The sequence below is a fragment of the Centruroides sculpturatus genome, unplaced genomic scaffold (assembly GCF_000671375.1).
Source record: "Centruroides sculpturatus isolate CEXI.00-Female unplaced genomic scaffold, Cexi_2.0 scaffold1144, whole genome shotgun sequence".
In the NCBI taxonomy this organism is placed as follows: domain Eukaryota; kingdom Metazoa; phylum Arthropoda; class Arachnida; order Scorpiones; family Buthidae; genus Centruroides; species Centruroides sculpturatus.
The window spans coordinates 67813-92403 of NW_019385316.1; the positions used below are offsets into that span (position 1 = coordinate 67813).

At 25.7% G+C, this 24591-nt stretch overlaps 1 protein-coding gene across 1 annotated transcript in view; it reads left to right on the forward strand.

Annotated features, from left to right (window-relative positions):
* Window positions 1-12277: 12277 nt before the first annotated feature.
* The window catches only part of LOC111637538 (ATP-binding cassette sub-family A member 1-like), a 33949-nt gene continuing 21635 nt past the window's right edge, over window positions 12278-24591 (forward strand). The window contains exons 1-20 of the mRNA XM_023383046.1: window positions 12278-12448; window positions 12756-12950; window positions 13072-13164; window positions 13440-13710; window positions 16307-16446; window positions 16519-16641; window positions 16722-16916; window positions 16984-17192; window positions 17259-17435; window positions 17516-17738; window positions 19329-19550; window positions 19629-19833; window positions 19906-20019; window positions 20516-20690; window positions 20772-20903; window positions 20989-21128; window positions 23619-23756; window positions 23839-24074; window positions 24156-24264; window positions 24353-24567. Coding sequence (XP_023238814.1) covers window positions 12278-12448; window positions 12756-12950; window positions 13072-13164; window positions 13440-13710; window positions 16307-16446; window positions 16519-16641; window positions 16722-16916; window positions 16984-17192; window positions 17259-17435; window positions 17516-17738; window positions 19329-19550; window positions 19629-19833; window positions 19906-20019; window positions 20516-20690; window positions 20772-20903; window positions 20989-21128; window positions 23619-23756; window positions 23839-24074; window positions 24156-24264; window positions 24353-24567 — 3483 coding nt within the window. The remainder of the gene's footprint in view (window positions 12449-12755; window positions 12951-13071; window positions 13165-13439; window positions 13711-16306; window positions 16447-16518; window positions 16642-16721; window positions 16917-16983; window positions 17193-17258; window positions 17436-17515; window positions 17739-19328; window positions 19551-19628; window positions 19834-19905; window positions 20020-20515; window positions 20691-20771; window positions 20904-20988; window positions 21129-23618; window positions 23757-23838; window positions 24075-24155; window positions 24265-24352; window positions 24568-24591) is intronic.

Here is a 24591-nt window from a genome sequence, read left to right on the forward strand (position 1 = left end):
AAAAGTGTTTGAAGTTGTCACGTATAAAGGAAAAAGTTTGAAATTATACATTCAAAAATCACTCTTAATATTTTGTTTGACTTCCTTATGCTTTTATTACTGTTTTATTTTAATTTATATTGACTTTACAGGAATTTTTTCATAAATTATTTATAATGTAAATTTTATTTCTGGAATTTAAGATGGCTTCTTTAAATCATCATTATTTATTGTATTTTGTTAATTGATTGTTTTATCTTCTATCATAAATTTTTGAAACATTTAGTGTCTAATGAATGACTAAACGGTATTCTGATTTAAGTTTGATAAATCTGTTCTTACAAGAAAAAAATCTTATAAAAATTCCCTTCATATAAGGCCAAGTCATACTTCATGAGATTGGAAAAAAATAATAATTAACATGAAATTCATTTAGTTTGCAATACTTTGAGCATTATTCATGACATACTTCATTCTCTTTTCAGGGAAAATAGAAAAAAGTCTCATTTCTCTAGTTCATATCCCACAATTTTTACTGTTAATAAAAAAAAAACCAATAAAACAAGAACATTTGTTGATACTTTTAATCATTAATCAAGTATTTTGAATAATGAATTATCCAAATACAAAGATTCAAATTAAATAAACATTAACTTATATTTTTGATATTTTATATAAGTTTTATTGTGTGAATTGCTTCTCGTGTTTGTTTATTTTTTATTGCAGTTAACAAATAAGATACTTGGAGTATTTTGAAGTATGCCCGAACCATGATATTTTAAAATAAGTGTAATGTACACTTATTTTAAAATATCGTGACTGATATAAGCTTGTTGAAATAGGATAAATATTTTTGAAAACTAAAACTAAAATTTTCTAAAGTTAAAACTAAGATGAGTTTTACAAAATTCAAATTCTATTATATTCATATTATTATCAACAGCTATGTATAAAAAACACTTACTAAAACACCTTTTCTTGCAGCCGACGCTTTATTATAACAACTTTCAAACGTTTTCGGTCTTGTTAAAAGACTTTCCCAAGAAAATAAAATTAAATAAGTAACAAAATAAACAACAAAATCGTAAATCGAACGCTTAGTACGAATAACTGTTTTTTCAAATCTTTCGAACTCGCTTATAATCCGTTGTACATGACGTCATTGTAACCGGAAATATAAAAAGATTACATAACTATCTAAATATAAATACTTAAAGATGCCATCTCCCGACATCGTTCAAAAAATATAACTTGAGATACATATTAATTACTTTCTTCAATTATTAATTTTATATTAAGCTAGAGGACCATGCTGCCGATATTTTAGTCGATTCCCGGAAGTTAACTGCAAGGCCTTTATGCTTTGCCTTACAAAACACTTACTAAAAGTTTTAGTAAGTGTTTTGATATTACAATATGCAGTCTAGAAAGAATTGCTATGTATAAATATAATTGCTTAGAATATATGTTTTGTCCATTAGTTATTTTAAATGTAAGCTCTTCATTTTTTTTAAAATTTATGCAGGATATCAACTAGACACATTTATGTTTTCTTTTTTTCTTATTTTATGGATAATTATGTTAATTTTGAACATTAACTTTCATGCAACTTTTGCATTCCTTTAATAAATGTAATTAGATTTCTCTTTATATCATGCGATAGCTGTTTGATTTTTGCTATAATTTCTACTTACATATTGTTAACACTTCTTTTAATCTCTCATAGATATAATTGTGTGTGTGTGTGTGTTTAAATGATACTACGTTTTAAAATTAAGACAATCAAGATAATTTTCAACATTTCATTGGAAGTAGTAACTATGTTTGACTAATTTTTATGAATATTTTTGCTAAATTTTTTGTTAATATAATAGAAATATGAAGATTTTACATTTGTTTACTCCCTGATTAAAGAAATAATCTCATTGATATTGCAATTCTGATATTTGAAATGATTATGATTCACATAAATTAAAGTCCAAAATAATTTTACTAATTGTAAAAGTACTTTTAAGTAAAAGATTTAAAAGAATTATCAAAAAATATTAAAAATTGCTCATTGAAGTTGAGGATGAATCAAAACAGTTTCACATTCAATCAATGTGAAAGTGTTTCAACTGGAATTTATATTGTGATGAACTACTGATTTATTATTACAAATAAAGATTTTCAAATAACTAAACTTATAATTTGAAAAATTATAATTAAAAGTATGTTTTAATTGGAATTAGATTTGGTTTTTCTAAAGCAAAATGATTAAAAGATGTGAGAAGTAAAAATTCTAAAATATTTTGAAAATAAATTTAGCTTTTTCAGTTCTGGAGGTTAGTCTTAATTGAAAATAAATATTTTTTTTTCTAATTTGCTCTTCATTAACATAATTGTGTAGAGCAAAGTCAAATCAAAATAAATGTTTTTATTTTAATGATTTGTTAAAAATTTATTCTGCTATAAAATACAATTAGGTTTAAGATGTACTGTTGAAAGATGAAACTAAAAATGATTAATTTCTTTTTGTTGTATGTAGTAATTGTATTTTCAATCAATGTAACTGAACTTTTTCACTTTTGTAACTTGGTTATTTCAAAGTTGAATGATAAACAGTTTTTTAAAACTTGCTAACCTGAACCAAGAATAAAGTGACTATAATATTCATAAGAAAAATTAGATTATTGTTGAGTAATTGTTTAACTTGTATGTAAGTATTATAAATTAAATAATTTAATTGTAATGAGAATTATAATTCTATACTTCCTTATTCAAGATTGAAAATTAATTAACCTAATTATGAAAATACTTAATAATTTAATGCTAATTTATGTTCTGTAACCTTCAGTTAACTTTAATCAGTTTTACTTTATTTTTCTATAGAAATAAATGTAAGGAACTTTATAATATAATGTATTGGAATTTAAGAAATTATAAATATTGCAAGTTTAAATTTGTGTCAGGATTTATGCAAAAGTAAGTTAAATTTAATTTTAAAAGTATTTTACTTTTATCAGATTCACTTGCTGCATAATTGTAAAACACATCATTAATAACTATATTAATATCAATAAATTATTTAAAAGTAAATAAATAAGTATTAAAATTCTAAGCATTATGCAAATTACATAAGACTACATAGAAAATGACTCAAAGGAATTTTAATTTTTCAACATTAAAAAAAAAGATTAAGAAATTAAATTTGTAAATATTTCTGTAAATACTGTAAACTTACAAAATTTAATCATTTTAATCATTGTAATACATGATAATTTTTTTTTATTTAGTTTTGGAATGAATGAATAAATTTTGTTTCGTTTTATTTCTGATAATTTGTAATTATTTTATGATCAGTTTCCTTGTCTACATTTAAGATCAAACATAATATTTATTTTTGTTAAACAATAAATGCCATTGAATTAGCTAAGTCCCTAGGGCAGAAACTGTCTTAGTTCAGCCATGCATGGATTCTAACTAATACATTGAATAGTTTTTTAAAATAAGATTTGATTGATTGATATACAGTAAGTATTACAATAGAAGGAAGTTATTATTTTCTTTAATAAATTCATTGTTTGTTTATGAATACATTTTTTAATGTTTCTATTTTTTTATTAAAAATATGTTTATAGTTTAGTTGAAAATGTAGGATTTTTTGAAAGTTAGTTGAAAGTTAGGATTTTTACAGCAATTATTTAAATTTTATTAAGGAATACTCAATCTGTATTTCTTATATATCTTAAGTTACATTTATATATATGGAGTCTTCAAAATGAATGCTATCATTTTACATTACTGTAATTATGTTAATCACTATCTGAGAAGTATGTGATGCACAACAATTGATACAGTAACATCTGATTTTCATCTCCCATCTGCATTCAAACATCTTGTTATGTACTATCTCTAGAAAGCACTGTAAACAAACATGGTAATTCTGCAACAGAGAAGAGTTTTATTTTGTAACTGACAAGTCAAAATCGCTCATCATTATATAACACAAAGTAATTTACAGGAGTTATAGAACTAAGACTGCTGTTGGAGAAGTAACAATGGATATGCTGAAGCAAGCATAGGAAGAATTTGAGTAATGGTTGGATATGTGCAGTGTGACACAAGGTGCACACATTGAGAGATTGTAATAGGCAAATGTGAAACTTGGACAGCTTCCAATGCTTGAATGTAAATTACAATGTTCTCAGATAACAACAACAATAATTTAAAATGGTAGCATTCTTTTTGGAAGACCATATATATTAAATGTTTTCTTACTCATCATGTTATTAAGCAATGAAATTTTAAAGTTTTTAATATGAGATTATCAAAAATTTGATTTATAGAATGTGCCTTCTACACTAAAAGTAGTGATTCTGAAATGATTCCATTTTATGAAATTATATCTAAAATGTCAAAGTTATTCACATTATTGGCTTTCCTATTAAACTTCTTCAAAATACAAATTCCATTTTAACTATATCATTAGCTTAAAATTCCAGTTTATCTGAGCCAACTTTCTATGAAAACTCAGATTTAAAAATTAAATTTGAATGGTTTATTGAATTATGCTAAGCTAGTAGTAACCTAGTTAAACATTAAAATGGTATTAATAGTCATTAGATTGATAATGATATTCTATTAGATATTAGCATTATTTATTGGATTTTCAACGAAACTCATGAATAATCAATAATTTTATGACATTTTACGTTTGACAGTTTAATGAAAGTGAATAATAAATTTATTTATCATCATCCTCAATAAATCTATTGTAAAATTCTTATTATTTTTCCTGTCTTTAAAATAAGATGAAACAGATATAGGCTACTTTAAACTCATAATTAACAATTATGTACACAAATTTAAATATTATAATTTAAACTGTAAGACTTAGTAGTATAAAATTTCATACTTTACAGCTAAATTAAACTAAAAATAAACAAAAATCCTTGAAATTAACTTGCCAATAAAATCCTGTTAGACTTGTCAATTAACTTAATATTTTTGAAATCATTTTATCATCAAGTGGCAGCTTGATGATGATGATGATATTGAAGATTAAGTGATTTTGAAGACAATAATATTTTTTCTCCCTCATCAAATGGTTTTAAAAATGTGAGAATTAATTGATTTTTCTTGTCTTTGAAATTATTTGATCTTAATCTTTTTGAAGATGATAACTCCTTGAAAAACTGTTTTAAAAAATTGTATTATTCAAATCCTACAAGGAAGTCTAACAAGATTTTATTGATAGAATTTAGGTTTGAAATTTTTTTGAGAGATGAGACATATTTGGAATATTTATCTCAAATTCCAGATTAAATGTATGCATTTTAAATATTAATATTCATTTTCATTAAAAAGTTATGAACATAATAATGGAAGTTATAAATTAATTAAACATTTAAAAATTTCTTTATAAATATAATTTCTGGTCTAGTTGCTTTTTGTATTCAAAAATATTAATGTAATTCACATAGTAATTTTAGAGATAATAAATTTTATACTACAAAAAGTTTCAACAGTTTATTTATTTTTATAATTTAAAATATGTATGCTTTGAATAGTAATTTAATACATCACAATTTTATACAAGATAAAAATTTTACTTGCATAATGTTCTGCTATATTAAATATAAGTTAATGTGGGTCTGTAGTTATAAGTATAATTACTTTAAAAAAATTAATTAGGATTTTTAATTTACTCAGCTAATGACCTAATGGTAATTAATTTGATTTTTCTTTCTTTTTATTGTTTAATTACCCAGTGTTAAAATTAATTATAACAAAATTTACTTTCTCATATTTTTTTATTAGAATTTATATGTAAATTTCAAGATAAAATTAGTTATTAATATTTTAATTGTGATTGAACGTGTTTGCATAAAAAAAAATATTGGCAGAACTTAATAAATTTAACCTTGAATGGATGACATTGAAATCTTATAATACTCTGTATAAAATATATTATACAGGAAAGAAGTTTCAGAAATAAAGTATTTATCATAATTTATTAATGAATGAGTTTTATTTATTATTTAAACTAGTGCTGGAATATGATTTTTCACATCTTAAAATATATTCTAAGAGTATTTAGTTGTGTGAGTTCATTATTTTATGTGGGAATATTTTGAAAATAAAATGTATTAAGGATATCATAAAATCTGTTTTATTATAAATAACTCCATTTTAAATATAATATAATACCAGAGAACAAATGTTTGATGGATTTTATAGGCATTAGAAGAATTGTATGTGGATAAAACATTTTTCAAGATCTTTCATCTCAACTTGAGATCCTTCAACTCCGAAGCTGAGGTAAAAGGTCTTGAAAATATTTCATCTGTACTATACATATTCTGACTTATATAATCCTTTAAGCATTTTTTTTTTCTTGGTTTATACTCTGTATTAAAGATATAATATAAATATCTTAAAAAGTATAAAAATGAATAAAATGCAAACATTTAAATAAATATTTTTTATGTAACAACATATGAACTTCTGGTCAGTCCGTCAATGAAAGTAATATGAAATTCAAATGTTTTTAGTCAATTCTGTAGACCTTTGTCAGGAATAGCTGAGATCAAAGATGTAATGTTTGATTTCTGTAGCAGAATGTTCAAAGAACAGCTACAAAATTTGAATTATAAACAGTAATTTTCGAATAGAAAATTTAAAACAAAATGTTCAGGGAATAACTGAAAATTGCATGTGCATTCATTAAACCAGGATTTAAAATTGAAAACGTCACCAGAAATTATTGACAATGATTGGATGACTGCATGTTTAAAGAGAAGGTTTGTAGCAGGCTTGTGAAACTTGTAAGATTGAGCTTTCTTTCTTGCACTATTCTGGAAGGATCAGTGCAAGAAAGAAAGCTCAATTTCACAAGCTTGGCAAGTCTGTTATGATCCTTCTCTTTAAACATGCAGTCATTCAATCATAATCAATAATTTCTGGTGACACTTTATATTTTAAATTCCAGTGTGGCAAATGCTTGTTTTTTATTCAATTTTTAATATTTTGAAATGTTCTGATGTTTGCAAAAGTTATATATTAGCGAGGTTGAGGTCAAAGTTTTAAATACGAAAATGTGTATGTTGGACGTTCAGCGCCACTTTCCTGTAAGCCTAAAAGTTTGACAATGGTGTTTGGATAGTCAGTGGAATTATGCTCGACATTCCAAACACCATTGTCAAACTTCTAGGCTTACAGGAAAGCAGTGCTGAATGTCCGACATACATGTTTTTGCATTTAAAACTTCGGCCTCAACCTCGCTGTTGTCAAAAGGCAATATCTAACTTTAAAGTTTATTGGTTTAAAAGAATAAAAGAACCATATACTTTAGAAACAATAGTCACATGGCAGACTTGATTTTCCTCTATGATATTATTGTTCCTGAGAAGTGAAGATGAGGGAATTATGAAGACATTGTAAAACTTTGTTAGTGTTTTATGTTCATTTTCAGTTCAAAAATGTTCATTGTATCATCATTTTAATTTTATTAATATCCTAATTTATATATGTTCTAACTTGTAATATTTTTTTAAATATAATTTTAAAGGGTTGTTATATTGTTAGTCTGGGGAGGTAATTCTTGCCCATGGCATTATCTTTATAACCAGTAAATAAATTTAAATGAAGCTTACATTTTTTTAATTAGTCAAAAATATTTTTTTATAAAATATTTCAGAACATCTTATAATTGTTTCAGTTAAATTATTTTTCAAGTTACATAAATATTCAATTTAATATTGTTGATTAAACTATTTATATGATGATGTTTACATTAATATAGGCCATAAAAAAGAATGAGATATGTGGTATATAATATTGTTAATAATTATACTATTTTTTGTAAATTATTACTGTAGAGTCCCAGAAACTCAACCCTCGATAACTTGACATTCCGTAAAACTTGTCTGTCATCCAAAAAAAGAAAGTTATAAATTTTATCTTTATAATTTAACACTAGAATCAAATAAGCTATTGTTCTTCATTGATAACATTTCATAATAGCATCAACTTCACATGTTGACAAAGAATATAACCCTTTTTCCAAGGTGTCACTGCAAAATGCCATGTCCTGAATTTCACTAACTCAAAAGTAGACTGAATAGCCAATATTTTTTTTACATTAATATTTAACAACAAATAGAAATAGTCATTATTGGTACCAGTTAATATACTTATATGTTAGAATTCAGCTGTAAAATTCTTTATTTTCAATAACTTTTCACCTGCTCAAGTTCACATTAAATCGAATATCTGGGACTCTATTATATATGAAAAACAGTTATTTACCTTATGAAAATCTTCTGTTTTCATTACTATTATATTGGATACAAGAAATTAACTTTAAACAAATTTTTAAACTTAATTTAATTAAATCATTTTGTTAAGTGATTGATAATATCCATTATAGAACATTTTACTTCGACCATTGCAAGGGTATAGCTATGGATTTACAGCTCCTTGACAGTGGGGTGCTGGAGGTTTAAGGGGTTTTTGGGATGCAATGTAAGAGAGTTTGTAAGGGTATTCTTTTTGATTTTTTCTTCAAACATTTGTCTAATAAATAGACATATTAGAAAAAAATTTCAACATTAATTAAATATTTAATCTTTTATATTAAAACAATTATGAACAAAAAATAAACTAACTTTTTAAATAAAAGAATAAAAATATAGACTAATTTATTATTATTCTTCAAATAAAACATTCTTTTAAATGTCAAAGCACTGTAACTTGGCTTTTAATTAAAATTTCTTACATTAAATTTTATAATTTAATAATAATTTCATACTTACTTTACTGAATGGTTAGAAAAAAATGAGTCTTACATTCTTCAATTAATCTTTAACAATGTTCTTTTGCTTTAATTTAATAATTTACATTTTGAGTATAATTAATTTATAAAATGACTTGCACTTTAAAGAAGTACATTCATCTTTATTCTTAACATTAAAATGATACATTATTATGCTGTAGTATTAAAAAAATAAATAGTAATAATAATCATACAACTGATTGAGTTTAATTAATACAAAAGTTTAATTCTCATATAATATATAGAGAAAATTCGTAGATTTAATTGGAAACAATCTGAATCAAAAACTCGTTACAAAGTTATAAATATCAGTTTATTGCTAATAAATTAAGAATATATCTTGTAAATGATTTTAATGGATTTTTCTGACTTTATATATTAATTCATTTTGACCTTGAATTGTAAGTTACGGATGATATTATATAAAGTACAGTATAACTATTTAGTGTTAGTTTTCTTGAAAGTAATGTAAACAATTAACTGTTTTTTCTGAATTTAAGAAACTAGCAGAATAAATGTATTCAATTTTTAAGTATTGTACAGTACCTCATTACAGAAAGTGGTTTCTTCACAGAGAACAATTTTCATTAATTATTTATTATTCAAATTTGGAATTCTGTAGACCTTTGTCAGGAATAGCTGAGATCAAAGATGTAATGTTTGATTTCTGTAGCAGAATGTTCAAAGAACAGCTACAAAATTTGAATTATAAACAGTAATTTTCGAATAGAAAATTTAAAACAAAATGTTCAGGGAATAACTGAAAATTGCATGTGCATTCATTAAACCAGGATTTAAAATTGAAAACATCACCAGAAATTATTGACAATGATTGGATGACTGCATGTTTAAAGAGAAGGTTTGTAGCAGGCTTGTGAAACTTGTAAGATTGAGCTTTCTTTCTTGCACTATTCTGGAAGGATCAGTGCAAGAAAGAAAGCTCAATTTCACAAGCTTGGCAAGTCTGTTATGATCCTTCTCTTTAAACATGCAGTCATTCAATCATAATCAATAATTTCTGGTGACACTTTATATTTTAAATTCCAGTGTGGCAAATGCTTGTTTTTTATTCAATTTTTAATATTTTGAAATGTTCTGATGTTTGCAAAAGTTATATATTAGCGAGGTTGAGGTCAAAGTTTTAAATACGAAAATGTGTATGTTGGACGTTCAGCGCCACTTTCCTGTAAGCCTAAAAGTTTGACAATGGTGTTTGGATAGTCAGTGGAATTATGCTCGACATTCCAAACACCATTGTCAAACTTCTAGGCTTACAGGAAAGCAGTGCTGAATGTCCGACATACATGTTTTTGCATTTAAAACTTCGGCCTCAACCTCGCTGTTGTCAAAAGGCAATATCTAACTTTAAAGTTTATTGGTTTAAAAGAATAAAAGAACCATATACTTTAGAAACAATAGTCACATGGCAGACTTGATTTTCCTCTATGATATTATTGTTCCTGAGAAGTGAAGATGAGGGAATTATGAAGACATTGTAAAACTTTGTTAGTGTTTTATGTTCATTTTCAGTTCAAAAATGTTCATTGTATCATCATTTTAATTTTATTAATATCCTAATTTATATATGTTCTAACTTGTAATATTTTTTTAAATATAATTTTAAAGGGTTGTTATATTGTTAGTCTGGGGAGGTAATTCTTGCCCATGGCATTATCTTTATAACCAGTAAATAAATTTAAATGAAGCTTACATTTTTTTAATTAGTCAAAAATATTTTTTTATAAAATATTTCAGAACATCTTATAATTGTTTCAGTTAAATTATTTTTCAAGTTACATAAATATTCAATTTAATATTGTTGATTAAACTATTTATATGATGATGTTTACATTAATATAGGCCATAAAAAAGAATGAGATATGTGGTATATAATATTGTTAATAATTATACTATTTTTTGTAAATTATTACTGTAGAGTCCCAGAAACTCAACCCTCGATAACTTGACATTCCGTAAAACTTGTCTGTCATCCAAAAAAAGAAAGTTATAAATTTTATCTTTATAATTTAACACTAGAATCAAATAAGCTATTGTTCTTCATTGATAACATTTCATAATAGCATCAACTTCACATGTTGACAAAGAATATAACCCTTTTTCCAAGGTGTCACTGCAAAATGCCATGTCCTGAATTTCACTAACTCAAAAGTAGACTGAATAGCCAATATTTTTTTTACATTAATATTTAACAACAAATAGAAATAGTCATTATTGGTACCAGTTAATATACTTATATGTTAGAATTCAGCTGTAAAATTCTTTATTTTCAATAACTTTTCACCTGCTCAAGTTCACATTAAATCGAATATCTGGGACTCTATTANAAGGCGGGATCCAAGTTGAGGGTTGGGATCGAAGGTCTTCTAATATGTGGTGCGGCCGGTTAGAGGGAAGCGAATGTCCGTCTTGATGGTGCGATGGCGACTTCTTGATCAGCGACTCCCCGGAGAGGGGGAAGGAGGATGGCTTTTATACCTTTTTGGTGGGAAAATTCGTCAGGTGATCAATTGTTTTAGCAGGTGTGGGGTTAAAGGTGGTGTTAGAATGACAACAATATGACGAATTTCGCCGATAACTGTAAACTATATACGGTTTGATCGTGAGAATGTTTATAGTTAAACAAAAAGAGTTATAATTCTCTCATGTACTTTATATTTTGTTTTTGTAGGGTCAAATTCCTTTGGTTGAGGGCATTTTTATTTTAAATTTATTAAACTTTTAAAGGATTAAATGCTTTTATTAACTTTGAATTTCACATCAGTATCTTTTTCATAAGTATATAAGTATCTTTTTATATTATGTTCATTAAATTCAAACCATTTAATTTAGTCTTAAAATTAATATCTAGTCTGATTCAGTTTTACTATAAAGTCAATTTCATAAAGTAATCTATAAAATAAAACAATTCAAAGTGATCCAAATGTTTTAAAGTTTATTTAACCATCTTCAAGATATATGTGTATGCTCCTTTAAATTAAAAAGTTATTTTAAAATGTGAAGAAAGTCTATAAAGATTGATAAATAAACTTAAATTTAAGGAAATTATATTCCTGATTGTTTTACTTTGTGGACACGATTAATTTTATGAATTGTTTTATAATTAGAAACTGGAATTCTTTAATAGTTTGATAGCAATTTCCATATCAATCTGTGTATTCATTTTCAAAGAAAACTATTATAATATTTAAAAAGAAATTGTCAAAAATAGGTACTATTGATATTTATACACACAAAAATTTTTAAATTAATATTTTATAGTAATTCAATTAAAATTAAATTAATTAAAGTATTTGTTTAAAGTCAGTAGTAATTATTTAATGACGATAAAAATTATAAAAATAATTCAATTTATTATAACTTAATTTTAATATAATACGATTTTTAATTGTGGTTATTAATGAAACTTTATTTTCATTAAAAATCAAGAATTTAAAAAATCTGTTTTTTTTAAAAGTAAAAATGGCTCTGAATTACTGTTACTTATTTATTTCAGGTTCGTTTGCTTTAAAAACATTTTTGAAAAATCCAAAAAATGTACAAGAAACTATTCAATCACAGAATCTCTCCCTTAACTCTGATGTTGTAGACTTATTACTTAATAAGAAAATTCTTCTTCAGGGAATACAGAAGGTATTCTTGTTATAATATGTAAATGGATTGGTTTAGTTAATTTGTAAGATATTAATTTTTAATAAACTAAATTAAGATCTTACAATAATTGTTACATTTGACACCTGTCTTGCATGTAGAATTTTTTATAATCTCTTTAATGACTACATTTTAATTGAATTGTTTTAGTTTATGCAATTATTACAAAGTTTGATATTTAAATAATAGTATAATGAACTAAAATAAAATATTACAAATTATTAATATACTTTGTATACAATATATAATTGATATTTAAAAAATTAAATATCTATGAATTACAATTTAGGTTATTGACAAAGGTTACAAAGAATCTCACCATTACTTATGTGAAGGAGATGGTTTTCGACACCTCTTTCGGTTAAGTAATAGCACAAAAGCAAAAGTAATTCAACAACAAATCTGCAATTTGGATTCAGATGAATTATCTATCCTGTTTTCTGCAATTATAAAAGAAATCAATGGAACAGCCATTTTTGTGGAGGTAGTTTAATAATTTTTTTCTTGTTAATTAAATTTTCTTAATTTAATTTAAATTCATTTTTAAAAATGTTTAATTTGTTTTATTAACTTTATTTTTAATTTATTCTTTCAAATGTATTTAGCTTTCCAATATCACTGCCAAACATGTTGGAAGAAAACTAGTTTTTGAGAACTGGAAACAAGTAGTTAAAGATGGAGAAGTAATTTTTTTGAAAGTATGATTGGACTAAAATTACTCTTGTAAAATTTAATTAAATAATAATTTTTTTATAATTATAATATTCTATCAAAATTTTAAAGCTTTTAATCCAAACTTTTGTTAATTTCAGGCAACACAATTAAACAGTCTCAACATACTTGTGAATCAAACTGAATCAAGTTTAGAAAATCTGAAAGAAATTATTGATTNTAATTAAATAATAATTTTTTTATAATTATAATATTCTATCAAAATTTTAAAGCTTTTAATCCAAACTTTTGTTAATTTCAGGCAACACAATTAAACAGTCTCAACATACTTGTGAATCAAACTGAATCAAGTTTAGAAAATCTGAAAGAAATTATTGATTTTGATAATGAAAATAATACTGTTAAACTCATTCAATTTGCTGTTTGTGGAAGGAATACATCTACTTTCTTTGATCCTGAAACACAAGGTCCTGTTAGACATATTGAGGAATTGAAAGAGCAAATGAAAAAAGATCGGGAAGGTTTTGGTCAAAATAGAGCCGAATATGTATATAGTTATGATAATACAACAAGTAAGTTAAATTTTTTTATTATAACTTGCTAATTAGAAAAAAGAAATGAATACACATCAAATGTTTATAAGTTAAGAAAAATAATTTTAAATTATCTACTGAAATGAGACTTTTTCTCTTTCTTATATAAAAGCAATGTGCAATGTAGGAGAAATTAAGTTATTCAAAAACTTTTGACTTTTTCAGAAATGTCATAAACTGTATTATGTTAATGTTGGATTCTCTCTGATTTTGTTGATATTTTATATAATATATTTCATTTTCTGTTCGAATAAAGAATTGATAATATTAAGATTTTTTTAAAAAGTTTTCTGTTAATAACTATAAATACTAAATATTTATAGTTAAAAGTAGATATGTAATTTACATTAAAATAATTTTAGATTTTTGTACATTAAATTCACATTCTAATAAAAATATTTTTCAAACAAAAATTTTCTTTTTAAGGCTGCAAATTTACTTACAGTCAAATCACACAAAATCAGAATTTATGATAAAAATATATAAACAAGTTTTTATTTATAAAATCACAAATATAATTAACAGATTTTTCTGTGATTCTTTTAAATGTTTATGTGAAAAATTACAATATTTATATTTTGTGCAACAATCACGTATTGCATATAGTTCTGCCAAGATATATGCATACATACAAAATATTTTTAATAGCTTGTTTTTTTTTAACTATTTATGAATTTATTCATTTATATGCAGAAAAAGTTTTATGAAAATGCAGTATAATTATTAAAAATTTTTTTAATGCTTAACATTAAAATTTTTTCTTTAGCCAGTAAATCATTATAATTATTAGAGCTAGGATATCTGGTACTAAAAATGTAATTTTTTGTAACTACAATTTATATGATTTTTATAACTACTTACTTATAGCTTTTAATGCCTAGACATCCATGCGTGAAGTATTGTTATTTCTTTGTTGTTCCATTATCTGTTATTTTTTATTATAAAATCAGAATTTTAGTAAGTTATTTAATATACATATGTAATAAACAATAAATATGTTTAGAAAGGACTTGTGAATCCTGTCACATGCAAGTTTGACAGGATTCAAAGTTTCATGGAGAAAGGATCTCAGAATATCAATTTACAAAACAATTTTAAAATTAAATAGAACTCATTATATAACTGAAAAATTTGTCAAGATTTTCAATTAAATGTACATTATAATGCCAATGATCTGCCAGATTGTATTGGGCTTTGTTACGGCTACATTTAATAATTAGATGTAGAGTAATTTTGCCAAGAGGTAGGTAATTAAGTTGCCATTTCATATTAAATTTAACAAGAGATTAAGTTACCATCTCATAATAACTTTACATAGTTGATTCTTTAGGACTCTTAAACAATGCTGTTTAGAAACTGACTCATTTCCAAAGTGTCTACTTCTATGTTATAAAAGGAAATAATTTACCTTGGCAGAAAAGGACCTTTATCATTTGCATTTGAAAGTATCATTCTTGTGTTCTATGGTATTCCATATTATTTCGCATTATCATATTTTTCTCTTTCTTTTTAACTTGTTTAATCATTTCAACTTTAAGTTAAAGATAAAATTGTGTTTATTCTGCACTTACAGCTCAACAACTCTGTTACAATATCTATATTTAGAAAAACATAAATGTCACTAAAATTGTGAAATGTGACAATTTTTCCATGTCTTAGAAATTCAGAGAAATATGATTTTTAGAAATCTTTAGAATGTTCACATTCTGTAAATCAATTTAGTATGCTCTACTTTCTTCTTACCAAGTGCCATGTTTGAAATATGAAATATATTCATTTGAATTTGCCATATTTTTTAACACTTTGAAATATGAATTCAAGGGAATAGCACAAAGTTTGAATTAATCAGAGTTGATTATATTCAAAAATTTTTTTGTATAAAATTTCTGATCCTGATTATCACTTTGTATTACCTTTATGACTGCAAAATTTATGGTGTTATAAATATTCTCTTGTTTATTTTATGATAAGCTGAGCTTTCAAAACTAAGTTTTACACAAGAGCATAATAGTACAGTAACGTATTACTGTACTATTATGATTGTGTTAAATAGCAGTACAATCGACCCCCCCTTATAACACTGTTGATAATTCTGTTTTATATGAATTCCATGTTGTATGAGTCACTTAGATTTTACAAATACGTGAGCCGTTCACAGCCCGGCACACATATTTGTAAAATCTAAGTGACTCATACAACAAGGAATTCATACAAAATGGAATTATCAACAGTGTTATAAGGGGATCGACTGTATCTCATCTTACCCTCGTATATCTCATAATCAATACCATTAATATGTTCATTTGATTTTTTTTTATGTTTTCTCAACTATAACAGTTTCTGTTCAATCACTTTACATTTCTCTTATCAATAATCTTATATTACATTAGCAAAGCGTCTTGTGCACGGAAACTTTTTTAATACATTGTCTTAACAGTTAAATAAAGTCAACTGTTCAATAATTGTCTTAATTGAACTACTTGTTAATTTTATCATCACAAAAGTTAGTTTTGATAAATGCACTTTTTTAAAGGAATATATTTTTTTAATATGTAATTTTATTTTCCTTTTTTAGCATCAAAATGTAATGCATTGTTTTCTTCTCTGGAACAAAATGAGATAACACGAATGATCTGGAAACAAGTTAAGCCATTTGTAAGAGGAAAAATTTTATTTGCTCCTAATAATCCAGCTACCGAAAGGATTATGAAACGAGTATGTTACATACATTGAAAATTTATTTAACTAGTCTAGTTTTGATTAATATGTATTTTTATATTATTCTAGGTTAACCATTCTTTTATTCCTATCGAATCTTTTCGTAATCTAAGCATTTTATGGCTAGAAAATTATCAATTTGTATTGGCAAAATTTATGAAAGATAACACTCCAATTTTTAAGATTTTGAAGGTATTGTTTTATTTTTGTTCAGAATTTAACCAAATAAAATATGTAAGGATTTTTTATTTAAAAAAAATTTTATTCTTAAGAGTGCTACATTCCAAGAAAATTTTTTATTAAAAATATTGCAAAAATTATCATCATCATCAGAAAGTTGGACAAGCATTCGTATGCTTTCTTCAGTAGAAAATTTGTATTGGTTTCTTGATACTATTTTAGAGAGGTGGGAAGAATGGCTGGAACAGTTTAATAAAGTCATTGAAGAAGTTAGAGATTATTTGGAGGTATTTGGAATATTTTACAAAATTTTTTTTATTTTAATAAGACAATTGAATTTTTATTTTTTCTTAGTGCTTTGATTTAGATCGATTTGAAGGATATGATACAGAAGATGACATTGTTACTAAAGGTCTTGAATTGATAAGTGAAAATAAATTGTGGGCAGGAATTTTTTTTATGAATATGGAAAGAAAAAAGGATGATACTTTGCCAGCTTATATTCGATACAAAATCAGAATGGATGCAAATAAAGTTGATAGTACAAAAAAAGTTGAAGATAGGTAAGTGATTATTAAAGTTTAATTATAAGCTGTTTTTCTCAAAATTAATTAACGGCAAACTTACAGACTTCCTCGTCCAGGGCCTAGACGTAGACCAGCTATTGATTTAAAATATCTAACTTATGGATTTGCATTTTTGCAAGATATCATAGAACATTCAATTATTCAAGAGCATACAGGTAGTAATAGAAGTACAGGTGTTTATTTGCAACAGTTTCCTTATCCATGTCACATATATGATCAGTGAGTATCTAATATAATTTATATATAAAATGTGATATTTATAATTAAATAATAAATATAATAAAAAATTTTTTAAATAGGTTTATTATGGCATTATCTCGATCATTTCCAATGTTTATGGTGCTTTCGTGGGTATATACTTGTTCAATGATCATTAAGAGTATTGTTTATGAAAAGGAACAACGATTAAAGGAAGTGATGAAAGCAATGGGTTTGAGTAATGGTGTTTTATGGTTAGCATGGTTTATTAAATCATTTATTTTGATGGCAATGAGCTGTGCCCTTTTGACTATCATATTAGTAGTAAGTATATGTATTAATTTATTATTACTTAAAATTAATTTTTTCAAATAATTTTGCTATCTGTTTCAATTAAGTAGTAAGATAATTTGTAAACTAATTTTAGATAAGTAAATTTAGTTTAAAAGGTTTTTTGGTTTAAAAATGTATTTTTTAGTAATACAATTATTTTGATTTCAGAGTGTAACAAAAGAAATAACTTATTTTTATATTTTTTAAAGAACTAATTCAAAATTTTAAAATATTTTTTATATACATTAGAAATTTATCTGAAATGGTTAAAAAAAAATAATTAAGATGTGTAGCATTGTACAGTGTGTGTATAATTAAAGTATACCCCTTTATACCACTCTGGAGAGACACAATGTTAGAGATATCTTAGTAAAATTTTGCAGTCATGTTTACACAGGAAAACTATGGATAGAATTTCAAAAAAATAGTTAGTTTTTGCTGCTAGGGCCTATAATGTCACAGCAACATTAAAGAAACTGTTTAATATGTTTTCTGAAGATATAATGTAAACTTTTGTCATCCCCAAACTACAACAGAGAGAATGTTTGAGTAGATCCTATTTATGAAGACTGTATTGTGCAAGACCTCACAATACAGTCATTGTGAGAGACATATTGCCTAACGTGTTTGTCAATGATTTCAAATAGCCCAGAAATCACATCTTGTGATTTTTGGGCTATTTGAAAAGTAGTTTTAGATGGAGTTGCATTTAGTAGAACTAAAAGGGCGCGTTGAAAGAGAAGTCAGTCTCATTAGTTCTTATCTGTTGCATTCAGCTGTTGCTAATGTGCTAATTCAATTGCAATATAGGACTTTGAGCAGCAGAAAGCATATTGAACAGTTTTTTAAATGCTGCTGTGACAGTGCTGCCATTGTAGATCCCTAGAGGTATATCTTGGTGATTTGAAAGTACACTTTTTATTGTAACCAAGAGGTGCCATATTTTAAACTGTAGGTAACAAAAACACACGCATTTTTCTTTTTACTTTGAAGTATGAATGTGTAAGGTAAGAGAATAATAGAGAGTGTTTTTCTCTTTTTCTTCCTCACAAAGCATGAACCAACCTTAATTATGTATTAATTTTCTTTTGTATATTTTTATTTATAAGAATTTTTACATTATAATTTTAATTCAAGATATCACATAATTTCGTTTATATGATTTTTTAGATGTACTTTTTATTTTTATATAAGAAGATTATTGCATTAGTATCAATCAGAATTCCTTATGATATACTATAAAATATGTTTAAATTAAATTTTTTATTAGTTTTATTATTTTTTTTTTATGAGTAATAAAGTTATCTATTGAAAACAAATGATTGTTTTATTTAACTAATGCATTATGTTTACAGTTATTTAATATAAATTACTTGCATAATAATGATAAGTTATTATAAACAGAATATATTAAACTTGATAAAGAATATCTTTATAATCACTTTATAATTATAATAGTTATAATTTTATAAATGAAATTTACTAAATTAAGTTTTATTTTAAAATCATATATTTAAATATATTTTCAATTTATGATCAAAAATAGAAAGTCAGTTTATAATAATAATTAATTTTTTATAGTATGGGAACGTATTGGAAAATTCAGATCCTGCCGTCGTCTATCTATTTCTTCTTTGTTACACCGTTGCTACTATTATGAAAGGATTTTTAATTAGTACATTCTTTTCAAGAGCCAATATTGCTGCTGCTGCTGGAGGCCTTATATTTTTCATTCTTTATCTACCTTATCCATTTTTAGTATTATGGGAAGAAAGACTTAGTGTTCATCAGAAAGCAGGAAGTGTAAGCCTGAATGCTATTTATTATTTGTGAAAATTAATCAGCAGAATTTATATTTTATATATATTTTTTTATCTTTAGAGTTTATTATCAAATGTAGCATTTGGTTTTGGATGCAGTTACTTTGCTCATTATGAAGAAGATGGTGTTGGAATCAATTGGTCCAATTTCGCAACTAGTACAATGTCTGGTGATAAATTTAGTTTAGCTCATTGTATGGGAATGTTAATATTAGATAGTATAATATATGGTATTCTCACATGGTATATAGAAGCAGTCTTCCCAGGTAAAGTTTTTCTACATTTGTTTTAATAAAATATGAAATTTTATATACTTTTTTGTATTTTCTTCATTTTAGGCCAATATGGTGTGCCAAAACCATGGTACTTTTTTATTACTAAATCTTATTGGTGTGGAACAATAAGAGCATGTGATAACCCAGATTGTGATGAAGAGAGACCATATATATCTTGTATGTATAATTATTATTTTTTTAATTTATTGTGAAATGAAAGTTTCCTAATGTATTTATATTGAAAAATGCTAAATACTCTGAATGTTACTGATGATTTTATAATTTTTTTTCTTTAATTATNAATATGTTTTAATAACTTTTACTTAGTTTTGTATTAGAGCTAGATATCTAATAGCTACACAGAACAGTAGAAAGGTTTTCTTCAGAGTTTATCTAGTTATCTCTAGAACTCATTTGGCTCATAAACCTGGGTTGAGGATAGTTGGAACATGATGCTATTCACAATACTATCTTATTTTAAATCAACATATTCTTATACTTATATCTGCTGTTTTCAAGTGTCCTGTTAATATAATTATTATTTTTTTAATTTATTGTGAAATGAAAGTTTCCTAATGTATTTATATTGAAAAATGCTAAATACTCTGAATGTTACTGATGATTTTATAATTTTTTTTCTTTAATTATTTTAACACAATGTCAAATTTATCAGGTGGATCAAATTATGAAGCTGAACCAACTGATTTACCTCTGGGAGTATCCATTCGCAACCTCACTAAAATATATGACAATCAAAAAGTTGCAGTGGATGATCTCAGTCTCAATTTTTATGAAAATCAAATTACTTCATTTTTGGGTCACAATGGAGCAGGAAAAACTACTACGATGTAAATTTTATGATAATTATTTTCTATTTTATTGTAAGTAAGTACTTTATTAGTAGAATTTGACTTAATTATATTTTACAGATCAATTTTGACTGGAATGTTCCCACCTACTAAAGGAACTGCAAAAATTTATGGGGCTGATATTAGAACAGACATTGATATTGTAAGAAGAAGTTTAGGGACATGTCCTCAACATAATGTATTATTTGATCAGTAGGTTTATAACAAGGCTTTTTGTGATTAATATTTATAAACAAGACATTTTCTTATTAGCATTGAAATAAATTTTATATTGCAGATTAACAACTCAGGAACATTTGTGGTTTTATGCTCGTTTAAAAGGTGCATCAGAAAAAGATGTCATGGAAGAAACTGAACAAATGATCAATGATACTAGATTAATGAGCAAGAAAAATGAACTTTCAAAAAATCTTTCTGGTATTTAATGTCATTAGCTTATTAAAGTGATATAATAAATATAGTTTAAGTTTGAATACATATATTAAAATTTAAAATACTGTATATTTCCCCAGATAAGACTATAGTTGAATCATAAAAAAAGGCTCCCAAAATCCAGGGTCGTCTTATAGGACAAATACAAAAAAAAAATTTGATTGAAATTTATATAAATCAAAATCATTATAAAAAAAAACAGAAAAATCATAATTATTTACTAGTAGAAGTAGGGTACATCCACAAAATAGAATAGCCCATACAACGTTTTTGTGAATAGTCAAGGTCATTACCCAAATGCCTGAATAAGTGTTTGCAACAATCGCAAGGCAGTGCTGTCAGATGCAAACAAAATAAAATCTAAGTTATTTCAAAAATTACAAANCATTATAAAAAAAAACAGAAAAATCATAATTATTTACTAGTAGAAGTAGGGTACATCCACAAAATAGAATAGCCCATGCAACATTTTTGTGAATATCATGGTCATTATCCGAATGCCCGAATCAGTGCGAATGTTTGCAACAATAGCAAGGTGTGCTGCCAGATGCAAGAAAATAAAATTTGTTCATTCGAAAAATTACAAATAGGATATAATTTTGTATACGCTATACAGTATTATTATCTAGATGATGATAAGCCCTCTCTTCCCAAAGAAAGGGCTTATTAATCATAACTAAAGCGTATTTCACTACATCTACTGTAAGTCTTCAAGTTATCGCAAGAAAACCTCTTATTGATTTAATAATCATACAAACTCAAAAGATACAACTGCTGAGACAGGGGAAGAATGTTCAGACAAGCTATGTTATGCTTGATAACAAGAAGATTGAAAGGCCTTTTATAAAACACTTTTTTTTAACATGCAGATATAACTTGACTTTTACCAACATAGATTCTCCAGATATGGATATATATACTGATGGGTCCAAGATTAATAATGCAGTGGGCTGTAGCTTTGTCACCTATTCGAATTCTGTTGAAATCTATTATCAGATATCTTGTTTAGAAATCTGCAGTGTATTTCAAGCAGAACTTACTGTTATAAGAATGGCAATCATATGGATTAACTGCAATTATAATTGCCGTTCTGTTCATATACACACCGATTCTATGTCGGCATATAATGCTGTTAAAAATATCGGGTCGCATCCTATTGTAGCTGAGATCAATTATCTCATTAGTGTCTCTGATTGCACATTTGCAATCACTTGGATTCGCGCTCATCAAGGAGAGTCAGGGAATGGAAGAGCAGACCCTTGCAAAACTAGCTGCCGAGGATAATTTAGCCCTGATAATATATATGATAGATATAGCAAGCAGACTGTTTGGCAGATGCTATGGAAAGACACCATAAACGACTGGCAAAATAGATGGAGTTCTTATCATAATGGCCACACTTTTCAGTTCATTCCTAATATAAATTATTTTTATTATCTACAATGGTTCTCTGCAAACTTTTACACTACACAACTGCTCATTAACCATGGAAAGTTTGCAAGCTACTGTGCAAATTTACGAATAGGGAATCTCTCCTGTGCCCGGTGTGTCAAGTAGAAGATGGTGCCCTACATTACATTTACAACTGTGTAGCCCTGGAACAAGAAAGACTGGAACTTATTCTCCTGCTCCAGGAAAGAAATATTATCTGGCCTTGTGTTCCTTCTGACATTTTAAAGAGCAAAGATGTCTATCAAGCATTCAATAGACTAGTGAAGAGGTTCTCTTGTTTTCACGTATCACCATATACAATTGAGGACTTGCTCTTTGGTGTTATGTCACCCAAAATTCTTACTTTGTTTTCATACTTTCTTTATATATTTTTGTAATTTCATCTTTAATTTCATTTTTATATAAAAATACTTATTCTAATTTGTCTTAAAATGTATAAATATAATCCTTATATATTCACTTGTCTGTTCACTAGTTTGTTGGCATATTACTTTGTTATATTATGAATTTTATTACAAATGCATTTTGAGATGTATGAATATTATTTGCAATTATGTATAATTATCTATATACAGAATAATCATCAACATTCCACTTTAAACATAACATTTTGTTTCTGTTTTATTCATGAAAATACTTATTTTAATGTAAATATTATTATTTGATGGAATTCCTCTGTAACGTATTAATATTTTACTGTAATTCTGTTATTTTTAAATATGTACTTTGAATTTTATCCATGTAAACATTTCCCTAGTAATGCTTTCTGCGGGACCAGGATGTATATGTTGTTTGTGCAATAAAAAATAATGAATAATGAATATCTAGATGATAATTGCTGATCTAAACTAAATTCATAGGCTGTTGATAGTTTGGGGGTCGTCTTATAGGACAGATATATGCTAAAATTATAAAACTTTGACGAAAATTTATACTTCATCTTATCTGCACAAATATACAGTATATATTGTTGTTATTATTACTTAGTTTATTTTATATTATATTCTTTAATTTACTTATTAGGTGGGATGCAGAGAAAATTATCAATTGCAATTGCCTTTGTTGGTGGATCAAAAACAGTTATTTTAGATGAACCTACTGCTGGTGTAGATCCTTATGCACGAAGATCAATTTGGGAGTTACTTCTAAAATACAAGAAAGGTTAGTTTAATAATAATTTTCTTTTTAGATGATAGAATAAATTAATTTTTTATAAAGTAATACATTATAAATCTCAATTTAGGCCGTACTGTAATTCTCACTACTCACCATATGGATGAAGCTGATTTGCTTGGTGATCGTATAGCTGTGATTGCAAATGGAAAGTTGCTTTGCTGTGGTTCATCACTCTTTCTCAAAACATGTTTTGGAAATGGATATTATTTAACTTTAGTAAAGGCTAATGATTACATTGTGGGTGATGGTGATTTTAAAAACAACAGATCAATATCTACAGATAACGGAAGTAAAATGTCTAATGTGAGTGTTTTCACAAGATATTTGCAATTGAAAATTTATAATTATAAAGATGGAAATACTGTATCTATTCAATTTTTTCAGGAAAATGCTGATGAAGGAGTCGCTGACATGTCAACTATTGATTCAAGATCTGATTATTCTGATAGTACTGCTGTTGCTGATGCTGCATCCTCAACTTTTATACCATGGGGTTGGCATTAAGAAGATTTTAGAATTTAAAATCTTTAATTAATAGTTGTGTTATTAAAATATATTTTTATGCTTTTATTAATATTTAGGTGGCTTATGCATTGTTTCCAAAGTAACAGCATTCATTCAGTCTTTTGTGCCAGATGCTCACTTGGTAGAAGATGTCGGCACAGAATTATCATACCTTCTTCCTTTGTCAGCTCAAAGAGAAGGAGTTTTAGAAAGACTCTTTGAGGCTCTAGATTCAAAATTGAAAGATTTACATATTGCAAGTTATGGAATCTCAGAAACAACATTAGAAGAAGTAACATTTTTATTCATAAAATGA